This window comes from Haliotis cracherodii, unplaced genomic scaffold (genome assembly GCF_022045235.1).
Source record: "Haliotis cracherodii isolate W230 unplaced genomic scaffold, xgHalCrac1.p SCAF_13, whole genome shotgun sequence".
Lineage (NCBI taxonomy): Eukaryota > Metazoa > Mollusca > Gastropoda > Lepetellida > Haliotidae > Haliotis > Haliotis cracherodii.
This window is the reverse complement of record NW_027266268.1, coordinates 29,503,761-29,524,606: the sequence shown is the minus strand read 5'-3', so window position 1 is coordinate 29,524,606 and position 20,846 is coordinate 29,503,761. Positions and strand designations below refer to the sequence as shown.

At 39.6% G+C, this 20,846-nt stretch overlaps 1 protein-coding gene across 1 annotated transcript in view; it reads right to left on the bottom strand.

Annotated features, from left to right (window-relative positions):
* LOC139459828 (LIM/homeobox protein Lhx9-like) overlaps positions 1-20,846 on the bottom strand; it is a 66,372-nt gene that overhangs the window by 38,671 nt on the left and 6,855 nt on the right. Inside the window, exon 3 of the mRNA XM_071241525.1 lies at positions 11,015-11,346. Coding sequence (XP_071097626.1) covers positions 11,015-11,346 — 332 coding nt within the window. The remainder of the gene's footprint in view (positions 1-11,014; positions 11,347-20,846) is intronic.

The following is a 20,846-nucleotide window of genomic DNA, read 5'->3' as shown; positions in this document are numbered from 1 at the left end:
TTCATTTTATCTCGCTGTATTGTTGTGTTAATACGAAAAAGAGTTCGCGCATTAGGACAAGCCTAATCTCTACAATCTAGGGGTAGCAGTTCGGGGGATTTGTCCATCTCTGAACCCTAATGTCGCCGAAAAATGCTTCATGTACATGTAATATTACGCGTGGGTTCGCTATTTAAATGATACTTAACCTGTGAAATAGTCCCGTCTTTCTCTGTCTCGCGGAAGTCACTCGTTTTGACAGGTGTTATTCCACAAAAAATAGTGCACGCTAATCTTTGCTTTTCACGGCGTTAGCTCCTGAACTAATATGAATGGAAAACCCTGGGCCGAGTAAACTCCATCTTTCTCGCTTTTGAAATTTCCCAGCAGGGGCCCCGGCCCCGTTTTCCTCGCCTAACTCGGGCCTTCCTCGTTGTCGGCTCGATTTTCCGACGTAAGAAAAGATCCCTACACTAGATGGAAGGATTGTGACTTCCTAGGGTGAAGTATCAATATTCACTGTAGACACGACATTAAAACGCTTCTACATGAATAGCCCAGCGAGGAAAGCGCGAAGAGAGCTGGTGGGTCGAGATAAACTCTGTCCCACCCCTGCGATTTCTTCCCCGGGGGGTGGGGCTCTCTGAAGGGGAATCCTGGCAAGACTAACAAATCTTATTGTAACGAAGCTGCCCCTAGCGCAGATAATAATCTCCCAAGAGGTTATATTTCAAAGAAAATTTCTACAAAGTTTCTTACATTATCTACACGTTTTGTCCGATAAATGATGTAGGGTCTTTCAGTGGTGAGAGCTTTAACCCACAACAAGTATGGCTAGTGTTATTGGGCTCCTTTAAAATCTTTGCGTTCGACAAACGTTACATGGTTTGTAATGTGTTTACAGATGGAATGCAGAATATGATACTGACGAGAATGTTGCATTAGGTGTCTTCGAGTATTCTTTGATGATTATCAATAGATTGACCTTCATTCAAAATCTGAAATATCCGTACAGCCATACTTACACAAATTTACCACAATTATAGTGTGTGGGACTTTGTAAGTAATATGTTCTCAGACTGGTGTTTCGTTTCGGGCTATGTACCAGTCCTACTTTTAGATGATCCTATCGATGACTATAAATCGTCTGGCGCGATTGATTTCTAAGACAAACACGATTGCTCATGCTTCCCAGAGCTTTTTGCACGATATCAAAAAATCTTAACTTAAAACCACGGGTAGTACAATTGATAGGTTGTTCGAGGGTCATGGAGGACGTGGTTCGATCCATGAACTATTGGAGTCAATTGCCAATTGAGTTGGGGGATGGATTTTAAAGGCTTACTATATGTAACTTCTGTTTAAAACACTCCCAATTCATAAATTTAGCGCACCATTAGGTCACTTGACTCACTGGACAATGTCAGACAAAGTGACAAATATTTTAAGTTTCCGGAAAAAGTGGAATGAATATTTTACGAATGTGGATTTCAGCTTTTGCCTGAAATGCTAATGTAATACACGATAGTCAAAATAAAAACGCTTAACTTGACGTCATGTGATGAATGTTTAAGGTTACCTGAAAAGGCGGAACAAATATACATTGTATGTTCCGAATGTGAATCTCAGCTTTTGCCGAAAAAGATAATGTAATATTATATGATATTCTATAAAACACGCTTGACGTCACGTCGGCTTGTTGCTCATGAGGTAGACATGTCTGTTTACTGTAGGATTTACGCGTGCGTGAAATATCAATAAATATCTCGTAAATTTAAGTGAGAGTGGATCGCCAGAGAAAGGACCTCATCAATCGTGGGGTAGTTGGCGTGTTCAAACGTTTCCATTCAGAAACCACGCGGTGACGAGTTTACGGAAGACGGAAGCAGAAAAAGCCGAATCAAGGCGGGGAAACTCGCCATTTTGAAAGTTTCACAGAAGGCATCATGTTGTGCAAATGAATTAAACTTGAACACGTTTAGTTTTCACAGACAATTTCAACATAAACATACTTCCTCGCTTTTTGCACACGTTTGGGATTCGCTAACTTTAGCAGACGACATTCACTGCGAGCACCAAGTGGTCGTCTGCTAAAGTACGGGATCAAGTTAACGTCTGCTATTTGCAGCTCATCAGACGACAATTCAACATGTCTGAACGAGTAACCACTTCGAGGCTCCCCATGACGTCAGTTTGGTTAACAAGATGTGAGCTAACAGAAACGGCGATGTCAGTTTCAGATCCCAGTTTATGAAAAACCGGACACTTGGTTCGTGTGTGACACAAGAACAATGGAGTCCTACTTCAGAAACGGAGATGTTTGTAGCGATTCGTGACTTCGTAACACACGGGACTGGCTGACGTCGATGTCAGGACAAACTGAGAAACTGGACACTTGTAGGTTGGGCAGGAGTGTAAGAGGGGATGGTTATTACGTGTAGAAATGGCTAAAGGTTCAAAACTGTTGCGCTTGAAAAACCTTCCTCAAAACCTTCCTCAAAATTCGCAGTCACACACTGCCCAATAATTATGATGACTATGGAAATAAAACATCAAAACATAAGTCATAAGTATGTGGATAATCGTAAAAATAATGCTTTTAATACTAATACTAATGGGTGAGAGAGTGAGTGAGTGAGTTAAAATGTTAATACATCGGCAATATTTCAGCCATATCGTGACTTTCAAAGGTTATTGTATAATAAATACACGTAAGCTATAAGAACCCGTCAACAACGGACAGTAAAATAACCAGACTTATCACAGATTATGATTTAAAACTAGCATGAAACAATACATCTCTAGACAAAGCAACAACAACTACTACTACTACTACTACTACTACTACTACTACTACTACTAATTAGTATAACAATGCAGAACGGTTGCGGTGATGATGATGATGATGATGATGATGATGATGATGATGATGATGATGATGATGATGAAACTGTGTGTGAATATAGTGTTCGACTGAACTGTCCGATTTAGCATATTGTGCCAAATGACTTACAGGCGCGTTTGTCTAGACGATCACCCATACACAGGACAACCCATATCAATGATATCTAAACTTCTTAGGAACGTTAGTCAATAGTGCAATTTGAAAGCAGACATTGAAACGACGGCGATTGACAATATACCCTGCTTAACGACTTCAGTGCATACTTATCGGATAGTGATCCCAAGTTTATCGGATATGTTAATAGCATCGAAATTGCAAAAGCTTGTATACGATTAATAGCGTTCATGTTTTGTTTAAATGTATGCAACACAACGAAGTAAACACAAAAATGCGATGACAAGTCGGTGTGCAATGACCCGTGGGGTATCCGACAACTCTTCCCATTTCCCCGACCATGATTGGGATTACCTACAAGGTCACACCCCCATTATTCATTCAGGGAAGTATACATACTTTGGATACAATTCCCAACCGATAGTCTACACCACTGAATTGTGGGGAGGGAGAAGTCACGCTGTGCCAGGGAGGGGATTTTCAAAAGGAGGGATAGCAGAGAGATGCGCGAAGAAAGCTTGGAGACCACATATAGAGCGGATCAATGCGAGCGACCAGACTCGTAGACCAGCGAAACCTAGCCTAGACTTCTGTCAACACATCAAAGACCTAGAAAGACAAGCCCTCCCTGCCCGTACCCCTGGGGCCATTCCTCGACCCCTCGGGCCCGCAGTTAGGTATGCACCGTTCCATCTGCCCCCCACTTCCCAAATAGGTCCCTTGTGTTTGTTTGTAAATGTTTCACGCGTGTGGGCACGGCGGAGGGTGTACGGTGTATGGGTTTTAGATTGGCGTATACTCCTGGGTTTGACAGCATCATCTGACAATCTGAACTTTGGGACAACAATGACGTGAATCTATGATTTTTCCTAAACCGAAGGAACCTCTCTGAGAATATGATGTCATGCCGGATGCATTTTCCTTCATAATCATTGCTGTTTGTTTTGAAAGAGGCAATACAGATTTTTGGAGAGTAACATAATCTTAAATTGCTGTCGGTTGTCTTTAACAAGATGAAGATAGCCATCAGGAAGCGTAGACTTTTAAACATTCCAATTACTCTGTCTGAGTTGATTTAAGGACATGTTTACCCTTTTCGCGAACACCTGGTGTCATCACTGATTTTAAGTGATCCATTCATATTATTTCCCCCACTATTTTGCCTTTTACGCCCACTGAATCCTTTTCGGCAGATAATTAACACTGATTGTTCTCTGGCATTGTCATTTTATATCAAAAGAACATTCGTCTACCGTACAATTGTATTTATACTTTCATACAAGAACATCATACCGTTTTCAGTACGAATCACGAATGCTAGTTGATCATTAAACGGTATGATAACATCATAACCATCTCAAAGAGTTGCATGTCAACTTTTTATTACAACTTTGTATATACCTTGAAGTCGCATGTAACTCAAAGATATAACGTTTACATAGCTCAGTTGACACCGGGTGTCATTAGTGGTTTCTGTGGTCCATTCAATTCAATGTCAACGCTTTTTCCTCTTATACGCCCAAAGGAATCTGTAAAGGCAGATAATCGAGACTGGTTATTCTCTGGTATTGACGTTTTATAATTGTATATTACAAAGTCGTATGTTACAAAGATTCAACATGGTCAGATTAAGAAACCCAAACCTATAATCATATGTTTAATGTGAGAAGATTATAAACAATATGTTTGAAACATTTCAAAACTGCTCTCAACGAGCTGTGTACAGTTGAAGTGTGAAAACACCGATATCCTTGAGTTTAAACTTTTAGTGAACTTGTGATTCTTTCATGTCGAAGTTGATAGAATTTAAACGACTCATTGAGGTTGATTTAAATCTGTTTAAATGGGACCATCTTCAACCAACCACCAGGTGTAGCCAATAGCCCTTATCCCACCGTGGGTCCCCGCGGACCAAATGCCGCACCCTAGAGGCGATACGTCTCCACAGTCCAAACTAAGTCAGCCGTTGACAAATTTAAACATTGGGAGTAAATTAAGAAATAGGGGATACAAGCAAGAAATTGTGGCACGAGGCTCATTTGAGTTGGTCACAATGGCGTGAGATTTAGGGGTTGGCCTGGTCATAGAAATCCTTAAGCTGACCTGCATAAAACCGGACACTTACGCGTGGCCCACGGGGATAGGGCTTAAGGATTATCAAGTTCGGACACTGGGCAGTTTGAGATTTGAAAGGTGGACATTATAAGCTGTGGGCAGTATTTGTTAGCGTGATTTAATGGTTGCGCGTTGAAAACCTAGAGCAGCATCATCATCCACGTTGTTAAAGACTCTATTTTATGATTATCGTTTTTGAAATATGAAACTAGTTGGTCTACCTTATCTACAGCTAATAAGGGCCAGCTGCATGGGGCTTGTGCACAAAGGGGGGATAGCTTTGGGATATAAAAGTTCACATGCGTTTAACTTACTTTTTTAAGTATCTATAGTTACTATAGAAATTGTGTGATTGTTGTCAGGACAGGGGAGACGCGTGTCTGAACGTCAGTCTCATCGCACGACGGCGAACAACATCAAACTTTGACATTTACACGGAAACCTCTGCCAGTTCTCACGAAGATAGTAACCCCAAACGTTGGACAACCTGTTCAAAACATCTTAATATCTTATGTCAACGTGGACTAAAATCAAACAAATGATAAAAAAGAAATGGATTGAAAAATAACAATCGAATCACAAATTTGCAAGTCTATAATTAAAATCTGCCCCGTCAATGCGTGTTGCCCTTGGCCTTTGTAGAAAAGCGGTGCATCAATAAAATGATCCCTGTAGAATTTGCTCTTGCAGAGCAAAAGCAAATATCCGTGTGTACACAAGCAGGGTGCTCCAAGCATACAGCGCGCCGATACATATCAATAATTCATTTTACAAATAGTACTAAGTTGGCCTTATTCGATCATCAATGGTGGCTCGCAAACTTGAAACATTGGAAGATTGTTCAGATATTTTAAGATTTCCTGCAAACTGACATGAGAGTTCTTGCTACTTCTGATAGAGACAAGCCCAGAGACGATGGCATTAGAGCAATCAGTTGTCGTTGCAACAATACTTGTCTCTATCCGCCCTGTCTAGGCCTCAAAGTCTTGTTTCCGTTCTGGTCTAAACACCACCCTCCCAATATCACGTCTAAAGATTGCCGTTTGCGAAATATAATCTCTACACAGAACATGTATATGGTAATACCCACAAAGGAGTTGGTTTTCGCGAACACCTGGTGTCATCAGTGATCCGTTCACATATTTTTCGAGACTGATTATTTTTGGAAGTTGACAATTTATCATTGTACCACACTGTTTTAGACTGATTTCCACTCTATACTGGATTGTATAGAGTATTAAAACGGGACTTTTGAAAAACCGTTATAAGTTTGTTCTGTGTCTCTGAGACCGTTACAAAGGTATATGTGACACGTCAACGCAAGACAATAGCCAGTCTCGATTATCTATCCAAACAGATTCCATGACACGTCAAAGGCAAAATAGTTGTGAAAACTATATGAATGAATCACTCAAAAACCAGTGATGATACACGGTGTTCGCGAAAAGGACAAGCAATGAACTACGGTTATAACGAACACGCTTGTAACGAACTGGCGGATATAACGAACTGGTTTTCAGGTCCCTGCCATTTGCTGTATATATGCTGTATATATGCTTATAACGAATTACGGTTATAACGAACTAGAATTTGTAGTCCCTTTGAGTTCGCTATAACCGTAGTTTACTGTAATTACTATCATGAATCTGATAATATTTGAAGCTTTCCTCACGTAAATCGACACTACAGAGCTATATTCCAAGACAAGGTCATACTGACCCGTTTTGATTACAGTCAAACGTCCAATCATTAACACCCAAAAACAAATACATACAAGTCCTTGAAGAATTTTGGACTAATTCCACGAGACAGCTTGAACGAGCCGACTTCTTGTCTCGGCATGAGGCACACAAAGCATTTGAGTATTAAATACGTGTATTAGGTTCTATTTTGCCAAGGGGATTTTTTTAAGCATTCCTGTTAATATTCTTGACATTTCAAATTCGTCCATGTAATCCCATGACTCTGGTACTGATCTGTATTTGAGTCGCCCCGGAAGCGATACTATCGGAATGAGTAGTCTGTTTGTTTTTAATACGCATGTCAATCAAATTTCGTTTCCGCACCCATTTCGAATTTATAATACTCTCAACATTTAACGTTATCTTCTCAATTCCCGTTCTCGTATGAATATCGATTCCAACTTTTTATCTAATTTGACAAAGCGCAAACACGCCACGATGCTATCACGAGATGTGTTTAAAGAAACGTTTATATTCTACAGCTGGGGCCAATAACATTTCAGGGAACTGTAAATTCTTCGGAATTTAATGTTTATGTCGAAATAATAGTCGTCAACCATTTTCGGTTTCTCGAAGTAAAAATAGATCTGAAAACATTACATCAAATTCCTTTCGACATTCATAGGCGTTAAAAAACAGGTAATTCATTTTCATTATGTAAAATCGACTTCCTGATTCTAAATATCAATGTCTCGAGTATTGTCGAATACCTTGATGTCTCGAACTACTTTTCCTCTTCGTCTCATCTTACAATTTTCCGTTTTTGTATTTGTGTATCTAGGATTAACACAACTTTAGGCAATTCGTATTAGTCAACTACGGTTATAATGAAGTCGGTTGTGTCGAATATTCGGCTTTAGCGAACCCAATCATTGTCCACTTGAGATGGTATTCAACATAGTTAATGTGAATAAAGGAATTAGATATGACAGGATTACAGTTCGTAATATCCGGTATTGTTTGTAATGGCTACCCCAGAAACAAAACGGTATTCTTTAAACAGCAATGCAGATGCTAACCCAACTCCGTAAGTTGGCCAATAGCTGGCCGATTGCTCAGTGGGCGAATGGGCGAGTTGGCGATCATACATTTGTGTCAGGTAACCTTATTAACTTTAAGCTTTGGACACATAATAGAAAACAGTCATTTATCCAAATTGAAGAATAATTCACAAGTTTAATTCTTTCTTGAATCACAGGCAGTTTCAAGTAGCCCACTTAGGATCAAACAGTGTGATATTTCAGGTTATAAAATCTTATATCAAGCTAATAAGATCAATAACCTCTAGTCTCCCCGGGGTGTGTGGGTGCAGGTAGGGGTGTGGTGGGGGTTAAAGTGTTCGCTCGTCACGCCGAAGACCCGGGTTCGATTTCCCATGGGTACAATGTATGAAGCCCATTTATCGGTATCCACCACCCTGATATTGCAGGAGTATTGCTAAAAGAGGCGTAAAACCATACTCACTCACTCATTCCACCACATGGAGGTCTGTGAACAAATGCATTTTGGAAACGCTATCATGGACGGGCCACAACGACATATCACTCATCGTGCAGGAATGAGCAGGAATTGATCGTGATATGCCCTGTTGTTGCGACAGATTTTGATCCATGTGTAATGAGATTATAATTATAGCTCACCTGCTGAAATTGAAGCTAAATGTGGCAACACTAAGTGAAAAGTGCCAATGTTTTAATAAGCCGTGCAGCATTTGGTAACAGTTCGTCTCGAGAACGTTTGGACATGTGTTGAATAATTCTTGAATACCCATGAGAAAGATTAATTGTGATAGAAGAACCTCGTTCATCTCGGCACCTTAAAAAACACATATTCTCTTTTTGGCGAAGTTATAATACGGACACAAGAGCACACGCCATAGTTTGAATAAATTACTTATAAGATTTGAAAGAATTATATAATATTTGCTCATTTAATGATTCCGTTATCTATTTAGATATATTGGTATTCGCTACGACAGGAGTATAACATTAATGTTAACTGCACTGGAACTAACGTTAACGCCACTAATATGGGTACTGTCCGGTATAGCGAGGTTACAGTGGACATACCTTCACTTTCGGTATATGAACCACAAAATAAACACAAAGCCTGTTTATAACATAAATATGTGGCATATTAATATTTAAAATAAAAATTAAACTCTAAACTTTCTGATTTCCAAAAGTGCATATTGAATTAATATCTCAAGTCTTGATCGTACCATGATTCATTCAATATTTCGTGTGAAACGTGACTAAACTGAAGTAATTAATGCGTTAATTCTACGATTAACCCCGCGTACGCCGTAGCCGTTGATTACTGGATGATTACTGATCACAACTGATCCTAATTAATTGCTTTAACCTGTTTTACCAGACGGATAATTACTGGATTATCGAGGCACGAAGCGAGCATCACGGTGGCCAAAAGAACGCTTGTCAATTTCCTTGTCAGTGGGTTGTTAATTAATTTGGCCTAACAACGTTATGACGAATAATGGGGGATTTATGTGGAAAATATGCTCTCGAATTATGAAGCAGTGTTCTTCGGAAACGATAAACACAGCCATAAGCATATTTGCAATATTTCATACATGGTTTAAAGATAATACTGATTTGCCCATAACTATGGAAATATATTTGGAAATGTAATGTTAGTTAGTTTTAAGCCATCTAAAACCCGAGCAGTATGATTTGGTTGACTACTGACACATCGTCATGTTATTGACTCATTTTATGTGAAATATTGAAAAATATTACGCAATAAGTTACGGATAAACACCAGTCGTCGAATAACTCAATCTTTGAATCTCTGAAACTTGGGATCCCCCATAGGAGGGCTACCTTGATAATACTCTTAACGTCTCATTAATACCCGTGTTTGAGTGAGCTTTGAGTCCAGTTTACGTAACAACACACACGATATTCACCATGCTACTTCAGAAGTCTGACAAATAATCTTAAGATTTAAACCAAGCGTGAAAGATAAACTTGACAGGTCGAACAGTGAGCGCTAATCTTGTCAAACGAGCACAGCCCATATCAGAGGCATGGCGGCCTGGTCGCTTCACCGCTGGACAATTGCGGTACCCTGCCGCGCAAGAAATGAGCCCCGATTATTCACCTTTGGGAACCCGCTCCTGAAGTAGTGTTTACGATGAGAGGTAAGAAGACTCTTTAAGGATGGACAAAAGATTCTGATGTTGATCGGACACGGTTATTTGTGGCCAATGGCTTGAAATAGTTCACCCATTGCTACACTGCTAATAGACCTTTAAAGACGCCTGACGACTCCATTGCGCATTGTCCCGCCTTTCAGGACTTCTCGATGGCAAAGTTTGATAAAAGCTTTCCTCGGATAGGATTAAAACTTCAAAGCCAAGCTTGTGTGGGTATTTGGACAACTTGTTTTGGCGAAACTAGCATCAATGGTATGGCTTTTAGGATGTCACATCTGCAGCCAAGTAATTGAGTCGAAGAGTGGAAAACTGTTGAGGTCATTTATGAAACATTTTGTCATCGATTTCCACAGCGCAGGTGGCCTTTGACTTCAGCGTTGAAGTGTGAGAACACCAACCCACTTGGTATTTAAAGCCAATATTGGAATGCAAGACAAATTATGACACACATTGGTTATTTTAACTGTCATGCATTTAAAAACCGCTTATTGGGCCGCTTATTCAAATACTACCTTTAAAGTTTATTTTGTCCTGATATTTAATCGTCCAACTAACAATTAATAATCATGTATTTATTTGTTATCATGAAATATAGATCAGTAGATCAGTATACATATATTTTTAACCCTGACTAAAAAAATTGCAGCTTTATCATGTTGGTCTGTAACACGTGGCTGGCAGGATGATGTACTATCCGTGGCGACATTACAGAAACAAAGTTTAATACATAACAATAAACAACATTGCAATCATCCGATCCTCAGTATACTCGGCTGTTCCGGCAAATCACGGAGAACTTAGGGCTTTCTCTGACCCGATATTCCCCAGATGTTGTATCTCTATCAACATTTAACTTTAATGTATGAAACCTTTTGAGGAGTGTTTTTCATAGAACCCACTCCAAGTTGTATGTACAATTGATCTGAAATACAATTACAATGTAAGTAAGAATCTTTATAATAATTAAATCACATGTCTCACCCATTGACGGACACCCCTCAAGTTCTGGACTCTTCCGTTTGCGTGGCCTTCCTTTCTGGACCGCGCCCACTCCGTTATAATAGGGAATATTTGGTCCACCGAGTTCCGGTGACAGACTTTGCAAATACTCTCCTTGAAATATGATTTCATAGTCTGTTCTACAGTAAACAAGATGATCTTTCATTCCGAATTGTTCGCCTGGTGTCAAAGCTCGGTTGCACGAGCTACACGTGAAGCACGAGAGGTGATAAACTAGGTCACGAGCTCTCATTACAAGTTCGTTGGCGGCAATTCCAAGATGGCAGCGCGAGCACCTCTTTATTCCGAATCTCCTGTAACAGAAACCAAAGCTTAAGATTCTGCAAAATAATTTTCCCGATAGAAGTTATTCTAATTAGTATAGGCTTGAACCCGTTTTTGAAATATAGGTCAATTTCGTGCGCCTTAATAAACATTTGTGACACAAAATCGATAAACCTCTGTATGAGGAAGAGAATTTATGGATGTCAACTTCTGTATAATGAGGAACACAACGTTTCGAAGTATATGCTTACTCCTTCATCATCATTCACCAGATGAAGGAGTAAGCATTTACTCCGAAACGTTGTGTTCCTCATTATACAGAAGTTGACATCCATAAATTCTCTTCCTTATGTGTATCACTCCAAAATGCCTTTTAAATACTTATTCTGTATGTCTAATCATTGAAATCCATTACTGGTGAATATTAAAACATAATCACAAATGCAAATCAAATATAATATCAGTCGATATTATATTCAAAAGCACGCAGTTTATTTGATGCCATGTCAACTGACCTTACATATTCATATCTAAAAATCCCAAACAATTCCAGTTTCGTATTTTTGTCATGTTAAATATCCAGCAGCCGAACAAATTTGTTCTTTGTCATGTTTTTTTTGTTGTATTCCTTACATAAACGTCCTCAATACTTTGCAAATAATCTCGGTGCTAGGACTATCAATCAATAACACTTTTCACATACCCGTATCAAACACGATGATAAACATACCCACATTATCACGACCATGACAGTCTTAAATACCGAAAACACTATAGGGAAAGAGTGCTATCATAGGCGATCTTTAAACGCCATAAAAGTCAATATGGAATACGAGGACAAATTAAACACAGCCTTTTCTTTCATTGACAAATATTGCGGAGTTGCGTGCTCTTTTCGAGAGGCAAATGAGTAGTTGTGTGTGAACTGGCTGGGCGCGGGACACGGTAATAACCAGTGTGACTGCCGCTGTGTCAGCTGACCGTTACATATGTCAACTGTTACATGTCGATTTCACAGGGAACCGTTTGTTGATGTGTCCCTATCACGTGTATAGCATGGCAACAACAACAACAGCAGCAACAATAACAACAACAACAACATTAATAAAACAATCGGTGATGGCAATGATTACTTATGATAATGACCACTAACTACTACTACTACTACTACTACTACTACTACTACTACTACTACTACTACTACTTCTACTACCACTACTACTATTACTACAACTACTAGTTACGTCGATGATGATATGAATGATAACAACAATGACAAGAACATAGGAATGACGAGACTGGCACTACTACTACTATTACTACTACTACTACTACTACTGCTACTGCTACTGCTACTACTACTACTACTACTACTACTACTACTTTATGAATAAGCCCGAATACAGCCTCATATCTAGACAGGCCAACAAACCTGATCTTGTCCTTTTTGATAAATCCAATGAAATCATTTATATCATTGAATTTTCTGTCCCTTTTAACAGTAAAGTGATTGACAAGATTCAGGGAAAACGTGGCAAATATGCAGACCTCGCTTTCGAAATGTCACACTTGCATCTTAGGTACCAAGTTGTCCGACTCCCCTTTGTTGTTTTTTTGCTTTAGGTTTGGTACCTCCCAATCTGTTGTCTTACATTGGGAGAGTACCCGGGTTTGCTGCCAGAATACAGCCCCTCTGACAATCTGGGTAATGCAGAAAGCTGCAGTGTTGGGGAGTCTTCACATTCCGAAAAGTTCTGGGTGGGTTTGACAAGGCAGCGCTTCCTGGGAGAAGTCCCATTCACTGTCTGGGATGCGTGTAGAGGGGGCAAGGGCCCTGAGCTGATGATGAGCCTAACCAGACTGACTGTGCCAGGATCATCTAAACCCTCTTTGCTGCATTTTCTATTTTAATATGCAAATAATAATAATAATAATAATCATAATAATAAAAGGTTCAGATTATCTAGTCGCAACCATAGCCCAAAGTTTGTGGCCAAACAGTAGTTTCTGCTGTTGATGGGGGTGGTGAATGGCGGGAGTTTAATTAAATGTGAGATAATTTATCTCTTGTTTATGACAAAATCAACCATATTTACATCGAACCCTGAATGTCATATGGGGTTCCCGCGTCCGGCCCTAGCGACAACAAAACAACACACGCCGTTGGCTGGTATTAGGAAGTCTCAGAACCTCAGCATGACGGGCTGAATGCAGCCGTTGTTACACGTGGTTAATATTTCATGTTATAATGTTTACTTTATTGATGCCACGGAAACTGATTACCATCTTATTGTCTATACGGAATAAGGAAAATGATTCAAAGCACTTATTGTCATTTTCAAACATGATGAAATTGACAATGATTTGAAATTTACAAGACGTGACAGTTAATAATACAGCTTGAATGTACGTCCCGGAGATCAGGGCTGTATTGATCTTAAAGTACAGGAATCAGTGCAACCTTACGAAATCTACATAGTGCAAGTAACAATTATTTAAAATATATACGTTATCGATAACCTTGGGAGAAATTCGGACGTGGAGCTAGCAGCCACGTCCAGTGAAATCGACACATTTCACAGCACCGTGTATCGGAAAACACAGCACTATCGTCATGAATGAAATTGACCAGGCCCGCATGATTAAACAACGCGATCGAGTTGCCAAACAGACAAACATAGTCTTTTATTACACGTGATTGACGTGTGACGAACTTGTCCAAGGGTCGCGATCTATGAACTCAGTCTGGGTGCAGAACACACTGTACGAAAAATTCATTTGGTTTAAAACAAAATCTCCATCTTACAATATTAAATTAGTGAATTTGTTGCACATACACTGAACACTCGATATTCAAGACGATTCGGGTTTCCTGTCGCCTAAACTATTACTGTTAGCCCTCTCTCTCTCTCTCTCTCTCTCTCTCTCTCTCTCTCTCTCTCTCTCTCTCTCTCTCTCTCTCTCTCTCTCTCTCTCTCTCTCTCAGCCGAGTTAATAAAGTGAATCAGACATCTATGTGATTGAGTGAGGTTTTACGCCGCGTTTAGCAATATTCCAGCAATATCACGGCGGGGGACACCACAAATGGGCTTCACACATTGTACTCATGTCGGGAATCGAACCAGGGTCTTCGGCGTGACGAGCGAACGCTTTAACCACTAGACTACCCGACCGCCCCATGCATCCATGTAATATGACAGAGTAAAAGTGGGCATTGAAATCGAATTTGACGATTGACTCCAAGAAAATTGATTCATTTAAGTATATGTTGAATCGAGAACAGAGCTCTCATCACTCATTATTCCTACGCAATGCCTGGAGAGAATGATCTATTGATTTAACCTATACGTTGTTACTGATATACTAAAAAATAAACTTTATATCACATTTTATGGGAATTTTAGGCCGTTATGGTTTGTATTGCTGTGGGAAGGAAATCCACTGGCAATGGAGACGACAATGAAATATGTCTTGCAGGTGGGTTTATGACAACGGTTGTGTATTTCAGAACACATATTGTCCCGCAAACTCCAGGGACACATATTGGGGCACATATTTCTCGCATATGTTCCCCCCACCCACCGCATCTGCTTTCGTCAGGAGAATAATCCAACATGGCGGAAGTTGACGTCTGCTGTTGGCAATAATGGAGAAAGAAGCAGACGTGCGGAAAAGCCTATCCGAACTGGTAGAAGTTGACGGATGATAGTTCGTACAAACTCTCTGCATAGCATTCTTGTACATATTTTTAAATGTAAAAGTATTTATACACGGAATCCGATCCAAATATATGCTGTCGAACAGAGAATATGGCAGATCTAATGTAAAAGCATATGCTTGATGTCAGGTGTTCAGCTACTACAGTTCTACTTGATGCGTACTTTAAAATACAATAATGCTCAAAACAGCAGTAAATTCAACTCACTCACTCTCAGAAAACCAGGTTTTGTATTATAAATACATTTCTACACACAGACGCTTATATAATAATACACCATTAAAACCCCGGTTTAAAACCCACTGGATCAGTGTGCACTTGATTCTCATTCTCAGGTCCCTGGGGGGTACATAACTGTATTACAAGCCAAGCTTCCTGTAAGGCGAAGGCAGGTTAACAGTCACATTGCCATCTCATTCTACCGGGTACCCATTCACTGCTGGGAAAACTGAGGCATATTTCGAACAAAGCCACTTGCCTACAGGAAGAGCACATGTAACATGCACTTCAGTTTGGGCCAGGACAGAGGATTTAGAAACTCTCAGGAGCCAAGGTGACGAAAACGGTTACCCATCGAACTACTCTCCGCCACCAACGTTGCTTAACGTCGCCTGAATTCTGATCTGTGAGTTGTACACATGATCATGGAGCACCAAATGCTGACGTAGTGATTATTGATCATTGAATGCGTTATCTCAGGCCTATGATACAGTTAGTGAGTGACTTGGTTTTAGCGCCACGTTGATTGGTATTTTAGGAAAACCCCGAGTGGGGTAGATTCTAGAAGTTTACCATTTGGGTGAAACCCACAAGCACGGATATGGTGCTGTAGACTTGGGATCATGGTCGGGTCGCATCTGGGATTCGGACCCGTGGTACATGACTGATGGATATGTAGCCATTTGTTATCGTTACGAAATACGACTATGGTAATAGGTAAAGACAGCTTACTCCGGATATAGCGAAGGAATTCACATAGATCTGACTGTTCATGTCGGTTTCAATTCCATACCATGTGTTCTCCAAATAACGCATCTTTTCATGTGAACAGCGAAGTTCGGATGTATCGAAAGCAACTCAAATGTTCGAGTTCGCGTGAATGGCGAAGTTCGGATGTATCGAAGGCAACTCTAATCCTCGAGTTCTGTAAATAACGCTTCTGTTCATGTGAATATCAAAGTGGGATGTAACACACTGGCGGGAGGGGTTTGTAATATCAGCATTTGAAAATTAATCACATATTAATCTTCAAACAGTGATATATTTCGAACATATTAAAAGTCCTTTGTGTCAGGTATTGACCTTTATAACTTGTCTCGTCACTGTGTGGCTGAAATCTTGGCGATCTGACGTAAACTTTTAACTGACTCACTCACTGGTATTTCCTTGTATCGGTATTTATGGCTTAAACGTACCTGTTCTGATATCAAACCCCTACCTCACTATAAGTTATATTTTATCTTATATTTTGAATGCATACCTTGATAGACAGAATTGTCAATTTTATTCAATTTTCCCACGCGAAAAAAACAAACAACTAAACACCGAAACGCAGAAAAGCATGAGAAAATCCAAAACTGTTTACAATTCAAAAATCGGATTAAATATTACTCCCAAATCCATTTCCTTTGAGAATACAGGGCCAATTTGACAAATTTGTTTAAGTTTGAGCATTTTATTACTGAGAATGCAACAAAAACTGTTGGCACTGTAGAATCTAATAGAAACCGGTTGGAGTTCTCTGCATGGGGCACGCGTTAGGGGAACTTAGGAGGACCCGCTCTTTGAGGAGGGGAGGGGGGAGAAATCCGAACGCCGCACGTGCAATGAGGCCCACGTGGGATGGCTTTGCTTGCCAAAATGTTTGCCAAAGTCTTGAGAGTTTGGGAGAAAGTACTTGAAATCTTCAAGGAGTCTTGTCGTCATTTCTATCTTGAAAGCTCGCAATTTTTCGTGAAAAAGATTTTCAAGCATTCTTCTTTGAGTTTCTTTTGTAACTGGAGGTAGGCTTAGGTTTCGCCAGAATGGTTTTGTCTGGTATTTTCGTAATTATTATTTTTGCCGTTATGAAATCAGTTTTGCACCGGAACACGTGTTCCAAATCTGAACGTTGGCTAGAAACGGAGACGTGAAAGAGAGAAGTTTGAATAATATTTCACTCTAACTGTGAGTCGACAAAATCATGAGTAATTCAAGCGCATAAACACTGAAGCTATACAGCTGTTTAACACGGCCTTTGTTAGCTTCTAGCAGAAAGCAATCAAATAATACGAATCTAACATAACAGTAAAATTCAACGCTAAATATTTCAACTGTCTGCCTCGGTTTCATTCGTATCTCGTTACACCGATATAAAATTCTCTTTTTATGTTTTAATAATTCACACGCGTACAGTAAATAGAGTTAGGGTTTCATGCAAAATACATCAAAACCGCTAAATGTATTGTCTTCGAATCCCTATGAAGAAATCACGGATGATAGAGAGGATAGTTTGGGTCAATACCCGCATGCAGTGGAACAATGATCGTCTAGTTAAACACGCGGAGTTAACCCGTTTTTAACAATACCAGAATAGCTATATCGATAGAATGATTAATAAAAGCTACAGCATCGCGTCGGTTTCGGCACAATGGCATCCGATTTGCCCCGCATTGTCTATTAATTATTTAAGTAGATTCAATCGGAATCTTTAAAATGAAAGCACGTCTTGTGTTCCTTGAACGATAGTGGATACCTCGGTAGCGTTATAAGAGATACTTTTGATGTAATTACTGATGAAATCCATATATACACAAAGTTCCTTCTTTGCTGATGATACGGGGTTATTCAATAAAATTCAAGCCGTGGCAAAGTCTATTCAGCCATGTCATAAATAATTCTGGCTGTTCATTGCATTGTATAAACACCGCTATACTATCTGGTCTAAGAGAAGAGACGACAAATACGACACGCCGAAAATCGACTCTTGGTTTTCCTACGCGGGCTTTTCTCAACCGTAAAGCGGTTCGATTGTCGTAATCGATCGGGTAGGATCGATCGGATGATCAAACAGGCGGATGGAGCTAAACTACTTGAGATATTGGGACTTCAGGCAAGGGTTTGCAACACAAGTGATACAGAGTCCTCGTGGCGTCTTTGATGCCGACAGTGAGTGAGTTTGAGGAGCCGTATTCCGGAACGATGTCGTGATGTAGGATATATATATGTACCTATGTTGGACAATTATCCGGGAGTGCTGAATACACAAGGCGTCATTTGACGAAATCTTACACGTACTGTCTTTTAAAAAAACAACCCAAAAAACATATAATGATGGCAATCACAGTAATTAATGTATATTACATACAAGTCAATATTACGTTATGAAACTTTAATTTGAAAAAATCAATAATAATAATACCTCATAATATTTCACTTTTGATTTTTCAAATTATGTCAAAATATTTCGTGTCATTTTTGGTAATGAAATGTCCTAAGGTATTTAGCATATGTGTATTACGACTCATCATCAGAAAACACATGTCTGTCACACCAGCATAATATTCCCTGCAATTATCCCTTGTTAAATGGGCTCACCATGGCAACGGATCTATAAGATTTTTATTGGAAAATTAGACCATCGTCTCATGCACAATCAAGCTATGAAGCACATATGGTTTCGATCAGCTGCGCTATCTCTCATCACTGTACGTAAGCAGTTTTCAGGCAAACAGTATCCTACAAAACAGTTCCCTGCAAGCAGAGACGAAAGATGGCAAACCGTTTAGTGTCAGCGAAATCTTGAATTCGAATTAAAATGCACGTGGTCGCTGCCGGGTTTAGACAGTGAAAGAAAAGACCGAAAAATGTAGAAAGATATTTTCATCATTTGAGGGGAATGGAAACAAAAACTGTATTTACTTTTCCGTGAGTTTGGGTGATGGGCGGACCTCTGGTGTCCGTAAACATGGCGTCCAGTCGAGAAATGTGAAAATATCAGTTGGGAAATGGCTCTGTGAAAGAATTCTAGAATGATGACTGACAGAGGGACATTCTTTCACGAACTGTCAAAATAAACGTTAAATAAGCTGCGAGGACATATGATAATTGAAATGACCGAATGATAGTGTACTTTCGTGGCATTTTGTTTGAAATAACCGAAACGGAAGTCAACATGTTTGTTTGATATTGAGAAGAAATGTGTTGAGAAAATACTCGTGGATATAAGCATATCTAGTAAGATCGCTGTCGAGCTCGGTGTTTTTACTCGGCGTAAAAAATCAAAACAACCAAAACATTCTTTACTTGCGAATAATTATAGATGTGTTTCAAGAGTTTGTAGGAAATCCCCCTTACTGTTGTCAACCGCACTATACAAATGTTTATACACAGCTAGAGAAGGGCATTATATAAATATACCTACTCGTGTAGTACAGAGTCGATAGACGTCATTATAAAATAAACAAAAGCGTGAGTGTTGTTTTGTCAATGAATGATGACTCAAACAACATTCATTAATCCGTTAGGTTTGAATCAACGAAACATCATTTGTGTCCAGTAAGGGAGGATTCTGGAATAACGAGGTTCGTCGTGGTAAGGTTCTAGAGAATGTGGCTATTTCTGTTTTACATGAGAACTTGCCATTGACATGTTGATCTCGGATATTGTTTTCCGTTTTGTGATTTTTTACCTAATCTACTTTCATTCAAAGAAGATATTTCAGGTCGCTGAAAGGCATTTGGAAGTGATACACATAAGGAAGAGAATATATGGATGTCAACTTCTTTATTATGAGGAACACAACGTTTCGGCGTAGATGCTTACTCCTTCATTAGCGCGAATCATGTGTTGGCTTCCCTTGTTAGTTTCCTACCCTGTGTTATTTTCAACCTTTTGTTATCTTATTAATAGTGTTGTCCTTACATGTACATATATATGCTCTCTGCCTTGTGGCATCCATCACCTGATGAAGGAGTAAGCATATACTCCGATACGTTATGTTCCTCATAATAAAGAAGTTGGCATCCATATATTCTCTTCCTTGAGATATTTAATTTCATCAGTATTAACATATGTACATGTATTTCGAACATTTCTGGTCATAATTTAGAAATCACCTGTAATTAATAGTTATTCGCAACAGTGTACATCACTGTATGTGTGTCCATTTTAGTGACATCCCAACCTTGACCGCTCCTGATTAGATCTATCACAAAACACCGGACTTAATCATTATTTACCTTATGATAAAACCTCACCCCTGTCCCAAATGTGGGTTTTGTTCAGAAAGCAAATTTTATCCGTTCAAACTAAAGCTCCCTTCTAGACGTAAACGTTGAATAGCTATAAATCATTACAAATCTCTCCGGTATTAAACTGTCCCCTTAAACCGTACACCTCTGTATTACAGCCTTTGGTCAGCGTTAAAACTCAGCATCAAGCAACAAAAGGATTATCCAACACTGTAATTTGTTTTGTAGTTTCTTCACAAACAAGCGGGTCTTCTTCTCTCTTGCGATCTCGCGTGAAGCTCTGCGCAGTGTCGTGTGACGGTGTCGCTCAGGCCTCGCGAGCGTTACATGCAATTATGAAACCATTAACGCGCAACCGGAAAATTAATTTGTTTTGATTGGCAGATTACAACGCTAGGTTATTGTTAAGCTCTTTACACCGAGTTATGATGCGCCTAGAAAAGCAAGCATCGGTGTCAGCCAAATCCAATATCATCACCACAAGCGCACAGGCGAGTCGGGGAATATTACTAACAACGTGCGGAGTTTGTCGATTGTAATTCCGCAATAGAGATGGTTTAGAATAATCACGTAGGGTTTC